Genomic DNA, 14,518 nt, shown 5'->3' on the forward strand with positions numbered 1-14,518 from the left:
GTGCTATCTCCTCCAGCGCTTGCAGTGTGATGATATCAGTGGTGGATAAAAGGCAACAGAGGGGGAGCAAGAGAGAGTTCAATATACACCAAAAAAGTGAGCACAAGCCCCAATGGAATATATCTTTGCTGCTGCTTGAAAACAAGTGTGAGACTGGTTCATGCCTATGGAGAAGCAAGTGGGGAAAAACCAAAACTACAGTGGAAATCTTATCAGCTGAATCTGCCATAGCTCATGCCGCAAAGTCATGCATAAACTCATATGACCCTTTGTGTGGTTTCTGATGTGACTGCTTGGGTACGTCCAATTTTATCTTCTTGTCCTTCATCAGCAACAGGTAATGCTGCAGCTATAAGTAGATCTGCCCCCCTTTCCCTAGCATATTCAGGATCTGTTTTCTGATTTTTCAGCTTCCATTATTTTTTATACCCTGTGTGTCTCCCCAATGGGGGCCCAGAATAGCTTAGAACATTATTCTTCCCCTAGCCATTTTAATTTCTCAACAACAACCTTGTGCGGTAGGTTTCGCTGAGAGTGACTGGTCTCAGGTGATCCAGCAAGCTTCCACGGCAAAGCGGGGATGAGAACCTGGGTTTCACAGATCCTAGTCTGACACTGAGTACAGAGGCGCAGCTCCAAGGGGACAGGGGAGGTACGCAACGCACTGGGTGCGTGTCCCTGTGGGGGTGTGGCAAGAGCGTGGCGGGGGCGTTAGGGGGTGGGACTGGGGCATTTTGGGGCAGGACGGGGATGGAGGACGCATCAGTGCACCGGGCGCTTTCACCCCTTGCTACGCCTCTGACTGGCTAGCACATTATTTTGGCTCTATTTGTGTGTGCGAGAGAAAATTTCAGTGCCACCTTAAAGACCAACAGCATTTATTGTTAGTTTTTAGGGTGCCACAGAACTTTTGGTTTATTTTGATATAACAGCCTAAAAGGGCTACCCCTTTCCAATCATTTGTTTGTGAGACACAGGCACCATTGTACAAGTAGAAGCCTACTCAGCTGCCCTCTACAAAGCAAATCCTGACATTCTAGAGTTCTGCCAATGAATTCAAAAGCAGTTGGATAAATGACAGTCATAAGCCACTCACATTTTCAGTCGCACCAAAATTAAGCTCTTTGTCTTTGGACGCTTGTCCTCAGCTGCAAGAAATTGTCTGGGCAAGAAGTTGGGAAGCATCGTATCTGCCAAGTTGTACAAGCACGGCAAACTGAAGCCATGGAATTTGTAAGATGGGCAAAACTGATATGTTGCATTTTATGTAAACCTTCCAGTGAATTTAAATTAGACTGGAAAGAGTGGGTAAATTATATGAAGCAAAATTATAATAACAAGTATACTGTAATTGGTTGTGCAATATGATTGTTGAGAAAAGAGGTTTTTTCCCTCTTTCTATTTTTTCTTTCTCTTTTTTTTCTAATAGAAGTTGAATTTGACGGTGACAACAGCAGGAAGTATCTTATGTTTATAAATGAAATTATGAATGAAGTTGAAGCTAAAGTGATGAATATGAAGATGACGTTATTGTAATTGGATTATGTGTAAGAATATTCTATTATGCTTTATGTATTGTTAAGTATTGTTGAGCTTCTATATAATTTAATATTAATCAATAAGTAGAATTGTTGCATTAAAAAAATAAATGATTTGAACTGTCAAGACAAATAACATGGGTCGCCTTCATAAAAATCTAGCGACTCTGCCCTGATGCCTTGCACCTGTTTTTGTTGAGTTAGTACATTTTTAAAAACCCACCCTACCAGTTTACATGGCCAGCCGCCATTTTATTCTCAACAGCATGAAATAGCTGAGGCTGAGAGGGTGACAGGCCCAGGCAATAAACTTCACACGGGGCGCAGGGAAGGAGCTGCAGGCTCAAAGCTTTTATTTTTAAAACGTGACTTTTTGTAAAATTGTATGACTCTGCCGCTTACCTCCTTGGGAGTAAGTCCCAATGAACTCAGTAGGACTGACTTCTAAGTAAATGTGTTTAGTATCAGGTTGTAAAGTTTCTGTTTTTTTAAAGCTGCTGTTTCTGTTGGTTGTGACAATGTGTCGTGTGGGCTGGGAAGTAGAGGAAATCCATTTGAAAAAGTCCAAGTAGGTTTTATGTTTGTGCTGTAGATTTTATGTCAAACCTAATTTAAGCTTCATGCAAGGAACAACCCTTTAAGAAGGGTGGGGATGGGGGGAGGGGGGTGGTTCTAGTTTTACAAAGAATGTAAGGAAATATTTCAACCCTGTTTTGGAGTTACCTTAGTAGTAGTAGGTGAGGTAAGCATTGTGACATTGTAGACTAGAGTCTAGTTGTTTGGCTGACTGTTTAGCAGAATTATATATAAGAGACAATTGGATTTGGACTTGCTGATTTCTTAAATAACTTCAGGCTAAGGATTTCTGCTATCTTCTCCTTTGCACAATTTGTTGCAGTCAGCACTACATTTCATAGTCAATTCTGGACCAAATGCCAGTCATGAAAATCTGGCTACCCACAGATAAGGTAGGGGTCTCAGCCTGCTGCGGGAGGTTCCTTGGGTCTGTTGAGAAATAATTTGTAAAAATTAACCAAATGAAAAGGCCATTGCGCAGAAGGCCAGCCGCAGAAGGCCATGAAAAGGCCAGCCGCAGAAGGCCATTGCGTTCACATCCTACATGTGAGCTCCCCAAGGCACCTGGTGGGCCACTGCGAGTAGCAGAGAGCTGGACTAGATGGACTCGGGTCTGATCCAGCTGGCTTGTTCTTATGTTCTTAAAAGGAGTCTCCCTGCTCAACAAACAACCAGCACCTTGTCTGATGAAGAATGAGTATGCTGTAGACTTGTGGCACATTGGTAAGGCCCCTTCCGCACATGCAGAATAATGTACTTTCAATCCAATTTCACATTTGTTTGCAAGTGGATTTTGCTATTCCGCGCAGTAAAATCCAGCTGCAAAGTGCGTTGAAAGTGGATTGAAACTGCATTATTCTGTAAGAGTCACCTGAAGAAGAAAAGCTTTCTTAAGCTTTTGAGTGCTGACAGGATGTCTGGGGAGGACGGGCTCTCCAATTTCTTCCTATCCGTTTGCATTTGCTCCTAGTCCCTCAACCTATACATATTAGTCGAATTTTCAGGCTCAGTGTGCAACAGACTTCCCTCTGCGATACACCTCTGACGATGCCAGCCACAGATGCAGGCAAAACGTTAGGAACAAGATCCACCAGACCACAGCCCGGGAAACCCACAACAACCAGTTGAATCCAGCCGTGAAAGCCTTTGACAATACCTAAAGGTACTGTTTAAAAAATGTGTTGGTAACTGTTAAAATAAGAGCCAACATAGTGTAGTGGTCAAGGTGTCTGACTAGGATCTAGGCCACCCAAGTTTGAATCCTTACTCTGCCAGTAACCTTGGGCTAGTCACTCAGTCTTGACCCAGCAAGTATTTGGATGGGAGACACCCAAGGAATTCTGGGGCATGACATGGAGGGAAACAGGCAGGCAATGGCAAACCCCCTTTGAACATCTCTGGGCTTGAAAAACCGTGGGCTTGCTATAAGTCCGTTGTGACTGGACAAGAAAAAAAAGACTCTTAAAATGGAAGGGAGATATTTTTCTGCGGAAGGCTTGAGGCCAACAAGATGGAATTCCAGCCAACAAACATCCTCACAATGGTTGGTATGTTTTCCATTCTTCCCGCATGTGTTATTCAGCAGTGGCGTAGGAGGTTAAGAGCTCATGTATCTAATCTGGAGGAACTGGGTTTGATTCCCAGCTCTGCCGCCTGAGTTGTGGAGGCTTATCTGGAGAATTCAGATTAGCCTGTGCACTCCCACACATGCCAGCTGGGTGACCTTGGGCTAGTCACAGCTTCTCGGAGCTCTCTCAGCCCCACCCACCTCACAGGGTGTTTGTTGTGAAGGGGGAAGGGCAAGGAGATTGTCAGCCCCTTTGAGTCTCCTGCAGGAGAGAAAGGGGGGATATAAATCCGAACTCTTCTTCTTCTTATTATTCCTGCTTCGCATTGGTTCCTGGAAGGAGGTTGGACCTTCCCCATTCACTTACCTCAAAGAGAAACTGTCTGGAACTAGGGAAGCAGCGCAAGTACCTTCTGAATGTAAATGATGGTCCAATCTGGAGCGGGGATGGACTATTCAGTAAGAGGATGTATGAATGAAGTATGACTCTAGCAGAGCTGAGTCTGGGGCCCCCACGCTCTTGTACCCCGTGAATTGTACCTCATAGAAATCACCTGTGACCTGTTTTCCTTGCCTCTCTCTGCCCTAGAACCACCTTCAGGTTGCTGCCAAGCAGAATGAACACCACTGTTTCTACACCAAGTTCGCTTCCTTTGGAAGAGCAGCCTGTGGCACTCCTTTGGGGTAAGGATGTGCCCATAAAGAGTACTGGGCTAACACCTGGGTCACTCAGCCTCAAGGTTCACTTAGCCCAGTGACTCTCACTCAGCCTAATCAACTGTTATGATCTCCATCACAGTGTGGGGCAAGACTAGCCACTTTTTAAACTCTCTTTCCATTGCTGTTGCCATCACCTTGGGTAAAATCCAACCCCTTTCTCTATTGTGGATTGCCTGAGGCCAACACCACAGGGGTGTCACACTGTAGCATGCCAGTAGGACAAGATGAAGTGGGTAAGGACTTACACAAACTATCTTTAATTAAACAATGTTATTTCTAGAAGGCACAAAGTCAGGGTATTGCAAGGACAGATCTAGGTGTAATAAATGAAATAAACAAAAGAATAGTTACTGACTTAGTTTTACAATCTGATCTTTTGTTTGTTGCAAGATGCCTCCATCCCCGGTGTATCTACAACCCTCTTCAGTATTCTCCTCTGCCATTGTTCATGGCAATACACACTCAAAACATGTACACAGCGCTCTCCCAAACATAGGAATGGTTCCCTTTTTCAGACACCACTCCACATGTACTCCAGAACCTTCAGTCAATCTGAGTGTCTTGGGGGCAAAAGTCCACCATAACTGGACTTTCCAATCAAGCGGTGTTAACACATCAAAGAGTTACTGTGTTTTCATCGCAGGTGGAGAAAGATGCTGTCTATCCAACAAAGAGCACATTCTATCCTTCCCGGCCACAGAGATGCTAGGGTCCCTTCCCTTTCCATCACCACAAGTGTCAAAACATTTCTTACCCCCACCCCCCACCCCTTTCTCATCCCCTCACACATACTATACAGAGTTGTTGTGAGGATAAAGCTGAAGAGGAGAGAACTATGTGTACAACTTGGTCTCTTTGGAAAAGTGATGGGAGGATATAAAAATGTGAAAGAGAAAGGTCATCTTGGTGCTTGTTAACCTCCTGAAAGATATTGGAGATGTGATGAAGTCTTTTGCACTCTGCGAAATTTCTGGCATTTATATCCATGGGCTTTCAGATCTGGAGTGTCCCTTGCAAACCACACTGGAGTGCCTTCCTTTTAAACCAAGCCGTTCTATCAGTATTTTTTAAACTTTTTGCTTTATTTTACTTTGATTTTTATCCTGTCGTACCCCAGCCAGAGACCGGGCTCAGGAAAGCGGCCAACATAATATAATATACACCAGGGGTAGGGAACCTTTAACACTCAAAGAGCCATTTGGACCCGTTTTCCACGGGAAAAGAAAACACTTGGAGCCGCAAATAATTTTTGACATTTAAAATAAAGATAACACTATATATATAGGGGGGTTTTTTTACCTTTTACTCCGCTCATTCTGAGAAGTGCATGGATGCGCCCGCCCTGCTGCCTGCAGGGTGGGCAAGGAAGAAGCCGGCGGCTCGGTCTCGCCGGCCGCCGGGAAAGCGCCCGCCCCGCTCCAACGGGGCAGGCGAGAGGGGAAGCCTGTGGCGCATCCCAGCCGACCGTGGGCAGTTGGTGCGCCCGCCCTGCTGCTTGCAGGCCGGGCAAGGATGGGGCCGGCGGCTCGGCTCGTGGAGCCACAGTGCGAGGGCAGAAGAGCTGCATGCGGCTCTCGAGCCGCAGGTTCCCTACCCCTGATATACACAATCTAATATAAAAGCATAAATTAATGTAATACAATTTAATGATTAAAATACTAGTCGCAATCAATATACAATTTGGCACACAAATATACGAAAGCCTGGTGCTTCATCATCCCATTAACTTAATTTTCCAACAGGAATCTAATTCCATAATCCAACTACATCACTGCAGTTCATCCACCCATTATTTCAGCTTATTTGATAGGAAAAAGGAGGGGGAGGGAAGGATATAATGAGGAAAAAAGGAAAGTGAATGGAGGACTAAAAAGGGAAAGGGTGAAGAGATGGGGAAAGGAAAGGGGAAGAAAAAATAAGGGAAAGAAGAGAAGGAGAGGACCTGCAGAACTGTGCCACGACCTGCCTGGATCTGACCTCAGGTGGCAGAGAGTTTCACCAGGCAGTGGGGCAGGGCTAAAAATGTCCTATCCTTGGTGGATGTCAGTTGAATCTCTTTTGGGCCAGGGACCTCCAGAAGGCCACTACTAGATGGCGAGAAATGCTCTCTGAGTGTGATATTGGGAGATGGAGTCCTATAGTTATGAGGGTCCCAGACCACTCACCTTATACCTTAACTATATCAGGAGGGTATAAAAACAGAGATAAAAAAACAGAGCTCATGCCTAAGCATCTGAGCTGGGTGCCATCTTGTTCCATTTTTTAATTCATTGTCTCCACAGGTTGTGAACTGAACAGCAGTAACAGGAAGTGTGTAGTGAATGTGGAAGACAACTTGCTGGAACAAATTGTGTTTCTGAAGTCAGTAAGTTGTGCTACGATATTCCCTGTTGCCAACAAAAGGCTTGATCTGGCTGATCTTTCTGCTTATAAAGCAAGTGACTAAAATATCTGGGAGCCTTGTCTGGGGTAGCAGTGGGGAATATCAACATGGTTCTGGTGGGTTTTCCGGGCTGTGTGGCCGTGAAAGCCTTCGACAATACAATATCAACATGCTTTCACAGTTAAGCTAGTAGCATCTGGGACTAGGGGCCTTACAGGAAAACCTTAAGCCCTAAGCTGCCGAGGAGAGTAGTGGCGGGAGTCCCACCTCAACATTCCCCACGACAGAGGCGGCTACAACGCATCCGCCCCGACAGCCTTTGCAGCTGTCACGCCCCCCTCAGCGATGTGGCATCCCAGGCGCTCTTCTTAAACCTTTTGATGTTTCCAACATGAAGCCTTGGTGATGAGACACCAGTAGCGCGCGCCTGGGATGCCTGCGATGCTGGAGACCAAGCGTCTTGGCATAGGGGAGATGGAAAAGAGTGGGGAAAGGCCCAAAGTTAATGATCGTATGCTTTTAATTTTCCATTCACACATAATTTGTCCATATGGGGTGGAGGATTTTAACATTGGTGAGGGCATGAGGGTAAGAGGACAGAATCATCATCTGGTCTTCCCATGATTGCTTCAGTTCCTTTCATTTTGTTTAGCTCAGTCATAATGCTGAAAAGACTCCAGGTCTAATTATATGTTACCAGGTCCTCAGGTCTCCCCTGCCCCCACCAATTTATCTGCCCAGGTTCTGCCAGTTGTCTGGAACCCCTGGGAGCTTTGGGAAGGCAGGGTAGGGTAGTGGCGTGGCACATGACACCCCGACACTTTTGGTAGGGCTGTCTTCATTGTACCCCCTCAAGAAACTGTTTCAATGCAGAATCAGCCCAGTGTTTTGCACTGCTTTTGCCTCCCTGTGAATGTGTGTGGATTAATGCATGTATGAAGTGCACTTGTTCAGGTATGTCCAAAGCAACACACACACTGTTCTGATTTTGCTCTCTGCTGTCCTCCTGCAGGTGTCTCTGGGAGAGGGAGCTGAGGATGAGCTGCACGTGGTGGCAGTCGAGTCCCAAAACATGACCAGTTTCCACAAACCTGTGCCCATTGTATCACTGCAGAGCTCTGTTTTACCCACGGTAACTCCACGAGACAGTGAGCATACAGTGGAGGCTATAGCTAACCTTTTTCTTCTTTAAAGGGTTAAAGAGGAAATCACAGCCTTGCCTCAACCAAAATCCCTCTTGATCTGTGGTGTTTTCAGATGCCAAATGTACATTAGCACTATCAGCCGAGCTACATCTGGGATCATCCTTTGAACTAATGAGTCCGATGCCATCCATTCCACCTTTGGTTTAGAACAGGGTGGGGAACGTCCGGCCTGCAGGCTGTATAAGGCCTGTGAGATCATTTGGTCTGGCCCTGCTCCAACTTCCATTCAGAACCCCACACTACGAGGCTCATGTCCGCACCGGCACAGTCTGGATGCAGCCACAAGACCCAGGCAGGCAATCAGTGCTGCTGCCCATGCCCTGCCCCACTGCCTCCCATCCCTCCTGCGCCTGGCTGACTCCGCTAGGCTGCTCAGACAATAGAGGCAGGGGGCCAGGGGGAGGGGACCGGAGCACCGTTGGGTCCTAAGTGAATCATAATATTAAAGAGAAGCAGTTCCAGCCATCAGACTAGGGGTGAGTTCATTAAATGTTTGACCAAATATAGCATTCTAATTTTTAAGTTAATAATTTTGTATGGCCCGCGAATGATGTTATAAATATCCAAATGGGCCTCAGCAGAAAAAAAGCTTTGGGTGTAGAATAAACACAATGTAAACACTGTGCCTCCTCTCCGCTCTGCTTCAGGTCAGCCTGGGCAGCTTTGAATTCACCCCTCCTGTTGCCTTTGTGCTAAAGTCTGGAACTGGGCCGGTCTATCTTGTTGGTCAGAACTTGATCTGTGAGTAAAAATCCAAGTTATTCAGTGGGTTAAGGGAGATCTTGAACGTAGGAATCTTATATATAAAGCTGTGTGAATAGCTCGCATGATCAGACGGGTTCAGGATAGAGGGTTTCACTATGCAGATTCACAAACTCAGGCACCACACCAAAAATCTGCAGTTTTTGATCTGAATGCTGCCATTTCTGCATTGTCTTGCTGCCCACTTAGAAATTCTACAGGTCGCTTGATATGGAATGCCTCTGTCAAGTTACTGGTGCTCACTATAAACAACCTCTCTGCTGGGTTCCTCCTTTACCATTAGACATGCATACATAAGAAAGATCCTTGACCTCTTCCAACCTGAAAATAGAATAAAAACCACCAAAACAGAATAAAAACTACCAGTGGAAACATTGGTCAAACACCTTGAATCCTCCTGGTATTTTGTATGTATGTAAGTGCAGTCAAGTCACAACTGACTTATGGTGGCCCCAACAAGGGCTTTCAAAACAAGGGAAAAGCAAGAGGTAGTTTCCTCTGCACAGCCTTCCTTGGTGGTCTTCCATATTAGTATTGACCCTGCTTATCTTCCAAGATTGGGCTATATACTATACCATTCCACATTCCTCCGTATTTTATAGCCAGTGCCACTTGGTTATTTCTAAGAGGATATCTGATAACTTCCCGAAGACCAGAAGTCTCAATATATATATATATATATATTGTTATATATATATGAATGTTATATATATATGTTATATATATATATGAAAAGACTGAACGTGCCTTTTTTCCACATCAGGTCTTCACTTCTGCATTTGTTATCATTGTGACATCATACCCAGCTCACTGTTCTGTTGTTCTTCCACCAACCATCTAACTGGCATAGAACTCTTTTGTGTGGCTGATTAGGCTTACCTGGTAACACAAGACGAGCCCTTCCTTCCCTGTGCAACTGTTACAGTTCTCTCCAACAGTCCACTGTATCTTTGGTGATAAGGGAAGGGCATGCCCTTGAAAGTAGCCCAGTTTTGGTGGTGGTGGTGGGCTCTTTATTTAGCACTGCCTTGTAATTCTCTTCTTCAAGTGGAAGGTGATTCTGACTACGAGTCACCGGGATATGATACCCAGACGGATGATACCCAGGCGGAGGATACTCAGACGGATGTAGACGATCAGATGGATGACAGCCAGACAGCAGAAGATACTCAGATGGATGGTACCCAGGACAATCTAGATGATACCCAGGTGAATGTAGAGGACAGCGGGAACAGTGCTGGTACTGAGGACTATCCTGACAGCTCAATGGATGTAGTAAGTGTGTTGTTTTCTTATGCATTTCTGTTCAATGTTGTTTAAGGGAGATGTAGGGTTCCATAAGCGGAAGAAGATCAGTAATGGAATTGGAACACCCCACGCATTTGAAATGCTGATCTCCTGCCTACTGGAGATCCACCCAGACTAATTGTGAAGTGACCTAGATTTTTTCATGCCCAAGAAAGAGCAGGAGGCAAATTTTACAACCCTCCTGTAGACATACTTCCTCTTCTTTGTAGCTTCTCATATCTCTGCCTTTACAGTCTGCGCCCCTCATAGCCAAAAGACCACCTCTCCGCGTATGAGCCTGGATGGACCTTAAGATCCTCACAACAAGGTTTGCTCTCTTTTGCCTCCCTAAAGGAGATGAGATACATAGCTCACTGGGCAAAGATTGTTTTTAAAGAGGGGGGAGCACTATTTTTATGGAATGAGCTGCCATTCTACTTTAGGTGGAAGCGTAAGCCTGTGTTGTTTAAGGTGACTTTGTAATCATGGCGTTTAAATGAGTTAATGCTTAAATATTAAATGTCACCTTTAATTTGCTTATTTTATTCCATGTTGCTTTGAACAACAAAAAAGTATGGTTGCCAATCTCCAGGTCAGGGCTGGAGACCGTCAGGAATTTCAACTGATCCCCAGAGTAGAGATAAGTTCCCCTGGAGAAAATGGGTGCTTTGGGAGATGGCCTCTATGGCATTATACCCCCCCCCCCCCGGGAGGTCCCTTCTCTTCCCAGGCTGCACCACCAAAATCTCCCAGAATTTCCCAACCTACACGTGGCAGCCCTAAGCAAAGCAGAGTTTAGGGATGGGAGGGTGCTAAGTTGGGATGTGTTGCCACAAAGTCGGGGGTGTACCGCCCAGGGGGACATTTGGGGTCAAATGTCCCCAGACTGTGGCCATTTAGTCATGTGGGGGGGTGGAAAATTACCCCCCACCCCTCCTCCTTCCCCTCAGGTCCATACACTGACTTCAAGACCTGGTGCAAAAAAAGTTGTTTGGTCGCCGTGGGAGAGGACGAGTCAGATTTTGCACCAGGCTACATTTTCCCCAGATACGCCTCTGCACAGAGTCCATCCTCCAAAGCAGCCATCTTCTCCAGGGGAACTGACCTCCACTGTCTAGAGACTGGCTGTGGTTCCAGGAGATCTCCACGTCCCACCTGGAGCTTGGCTTCACGAGGACTAGAAAAGGGCATGGATCTAGGACTCCCAGACTCCAAACAAAGCTTAAAGTTCTCTTGGAATTACACCAGGGATTTCCCAACTGCCATTGGTGAGCCTACATGGATCCCTTTTTTAAAAAAAATGGATCTGTGACTTCTCCCCATACTTTCAATCCCAGTTCATAAAGAATGGCACATGAATGACTGGCCTGAGCGTGGCTGGCCAGTCTTTGGGAACAAGCTTTTGTTTTGAGTATATAAAGTTTGATTCAATGGAGATTTCTACTTCCTGATTCTGGGTGCCCAGAATCAAGCCTCTGGATGGGGTGATAGCCTCAAAGGCCCATTCCGCACTGGCCAATAAACCCAGGTGAGAGGCAGGTTCCATGTATCCATCCTTGCTCCAGGCCGTTTAGCCATGCCAATGGGGCACCATTTTGGGTCCCTGCCTTCCTGCAAAGCGCAGCCCAGGGCCACGTTATAGGCTGTTCCCCCTGCACGGCTGCACAGGTGGGAGCTGTGGGCTGTGATTCTCTAGTTTGATTGCAGCCCCCAAACTTGCCCCACAGCCGTGGTCATTCACTTGGCCGTGGCTGTGAGGCATGTTAAAATAAAAGAATCTCTGAAAATGTGTTTCTCAAAGAACTTGCCCTGCAGCCAATAGCATGGGTGAGGGGCAGGTTAGACCCGCGTTAGTGGCAGGAACCATGCGAAGTTCCCACCCAACACAAGTTTTATCCCGCCCTTCACCTGCGTTTATTGCCCAGTGCAGAAAGGGCCTATGTTTGCTGACTTTAAAAGTGCTCTTAATCAGTTCTCATAGGAAACTGTGTGTTGTGTGTTTTCTGAGCTGTGTGGTCGTAGTCTGGTAGTTGTTTGCTCCTTAGCTTTTCTCCAGCATCTATGGCTGGCATCTTCAGAGGTATGTCACGGTGAGATGCAGTGGAAATGTTAGGACCAAAAACTACCAGACCATGATCACACAACCCAAAAAACCCACAACCATCAGTGGATACTGGTCATGTGAGCCCTCAACAGTACATCTCACAGGAAACATTTACCAACAATTATGATGGATACATGAAAAGTCCAGGCTCAGAAGCAGTGTGCAAGTTGCTGGGGTGGGGGTGGGGGCAGGCGGTAGGGTTGCCAACGCTGTGTTGTGAAATTCCTGGAAATTTTGGGATGGAAACTGGGAATGGTGGAGTTTAATACATTGAAATTAATAGTGGAATTGAAAATGTGCATGCTTCAGGCTTTTACTAGCTATTTAAGGGGATATTTCCACATGATTTGAATAAATGAATGAAATCAGTACAAATCTTTTATGCATGACACACTGATGTTCACAGCTAACACATGAAGAGGGAGAGCAAGCACATGTTGCTCCCTTCTACATGTGTTTGGTACATATGGGCACAGTAGCTACATGTGTAGGAGCTTGAACCCTATCTACGTGACCAGGAATGGTTGAAACTCACATGCACACCGTGTGTTTGCACTATGTCTGTCTGTGGTGAATACATAATTGGTGAGGGGCTGGGCCAGAGCATTTGGTTCTGTTCCTCTGTTATGACCCTTGACTCTGTGAGCTGAGAAGTCATATCTACAAGGCTAAAAACTATTTCATGGTGTCTCATGTTAAAAACTGTCAAAAGTTGCTGCCAAACATCTGGATGCCCAGTGCTAAAATTGGGTGCCAGTTCACCAAATAGTTATGTTTTTATTTATACTCCAGTTTTCTCCCCATTGGGAACTCAAAGCAGTTTACAACATTGTTCTCCCCTCCATTTTATTTTCACAAGGACCACAGTGAGGAAGTTGAAGCTGAAAAAATGAAGAAAGTGCCTGACCCAAAGTTACTCAATGAGCTTACTTGGCAGACAAGGAATTTGACCCTGGATCTGCCAGCTCCTAGTCCAACACTCAGATCAGTTCAGCATGCTCGCTCTTGTGCATCTAAAGGATGCTGCATGCTCAGTTGATGTCAGAATTTGCATGAGAGAATGCTGAAGAGAAATGCTATGGCAATTTCAGCCCTCCCAAAATTGCTCCTAAAGAAGAGGGTGTTTCCCCAGAATAAGATTTTCTGTGGAGCAGAGCACTTTATTTCCTACAGGAGAATAACATTTTCAACCAAGCTGTTGCACGTTGAGAACAGCTAGCTTGTGCCAACTTTTGGTTTTAAAATAACGTGGCTCCTTCCTCCCCACCCCCCTTTCAGGAGGACGACTCCAGGCACCGGTGATGTCCAGTTTCCTAGTTGGAGTACATATCCTGTGGACAACATCTTCCAAACTTCCAGTGGTCCCATCAGCTGCCAATGGACAATTAAACTCTTGCAACAGAAACCTGCTGGATTGTTTATTGCATTTGTTATGCCCCTCTTCTGGTTTGTCAGATTAGCAGGGCTTTTTCTTGAATGATTTACATTTGAAGGGGGGTCGTGACTCAGTGGTAGATAATCAGCTTTGTGTGCAGAAGATTCCAGGTCCAGCATCTTAAATAAAAGAATCCAAATCAGTCCCTATGTGCCTGGAAATTGAGTTCCCAGTGGACTGCATGACCCTGGAGAAAATGGAGCATGTTGATAGGCTTACGTGGCCATTTCCACATGGGTTACTTGCCTTGTCTTGCGGCTGAGTCATGAGATCCAGTAGTGGGGTCATTTTGTGTATTTGGGATTCAAAACTTCTTCCCTTCCTCTCCCCATAGTAGACACCTTGTGAGATTTCTGAGAGATCTGTGACTAGCCCAAGGTCACCCTGCAGGCTTCATGTGGAGCAGTGAGTGGAGAAACAAACCTGGCTCACCAGATTGGAGTCTGTTGCTCATCTAGAGTGGTGGTTCTCCAGTTCAAACCTGGTTCTCCAGATTGCAGTCCACTCATCATTATAATAACCCTTACGTCCTTGGAGAAACCATGGACCAAGTCTAGCCTAAAAGGTACAAACTTCTAGCTTTTGCTTTTAAGGAACAAAGTGGGATATAGTGTCTGAACACTGGTTTCTCTGTGGCGTTTTCCCAGCCCAGATCCCCTTCTCTCCCCCCATCCCAAGCAGCTACTAGCCCAAATGGGGGAGGGACAAATGCAATATGGGTGGCTATTCAGTGTAACTGCAAGATTCCCCAACCTTGTGGGCACCTCTGGAATGCTGAGGACAGGTAAATAAGCACTGCCACAAAATGGCTGTCACAAGGGCAGGTCCAATCACAAAACACTAAGTTCCGCAAAAAGTTATGAAGTTCCAAACCAAGCCTCTTCCTGGGATGGAGCCAGCAGTTTCCAAATGGATGTTCCCTGCAGATGCAAGGTCGATGC

At 45.8% G+C, this 14,518-nt stretch overlaps 1 protein-coding gene across 1 annotated transcript; it reads left to right on the forward strand.

Annotated features, from left to right (window-relative positions):
• The first annotated feature begins 4,276 nt into the window (after window positions 1–4,276).
• On the forward strand, window positions 4,277–13,533 carry LOC125441436 (nucleoplasmin-like). The gene is made up of 6 exons (XM_048511999.1): window positions 4,277–4,365; window positions 6,684–6,766; window positions 7,797–7,916; window positions 8,637–8,730; window positions 9,800–10,026; window positions 13,421–13,533. Exons 1-6 carry the CDS (start codon window positions 4,299–4,301, stop codon window positions 13,442–13,444), a joined length of 615 nt encoding a protein of 204 aa, XP_048367956.1. The 5' UTR covers window positions 4,277–4,298; the 3' UTR covers window positions 13,445–13,533.
• The last annotated feature ends 985 nt before the right edge of the window (window positions 13,534–14,518 follow it).

The sequence above is a fragment of the Sphaerodactylus townsendi genome, linkage group LG12 (genome assembly GCF_021028975.2).
Source record: "Sphaerodactylus townsendi isolate TG3544 linkage group LG12, MPM_Stown_v2.3, whole genome shotgun sequence".
Taxonomy (NCBI): Eukaryota; Metazoa; Chordata; class Lepidosauria; order Squamata; family Sphaerodactylidae; genus Sphaerodactylus; species Sphaerodactylus townsendi.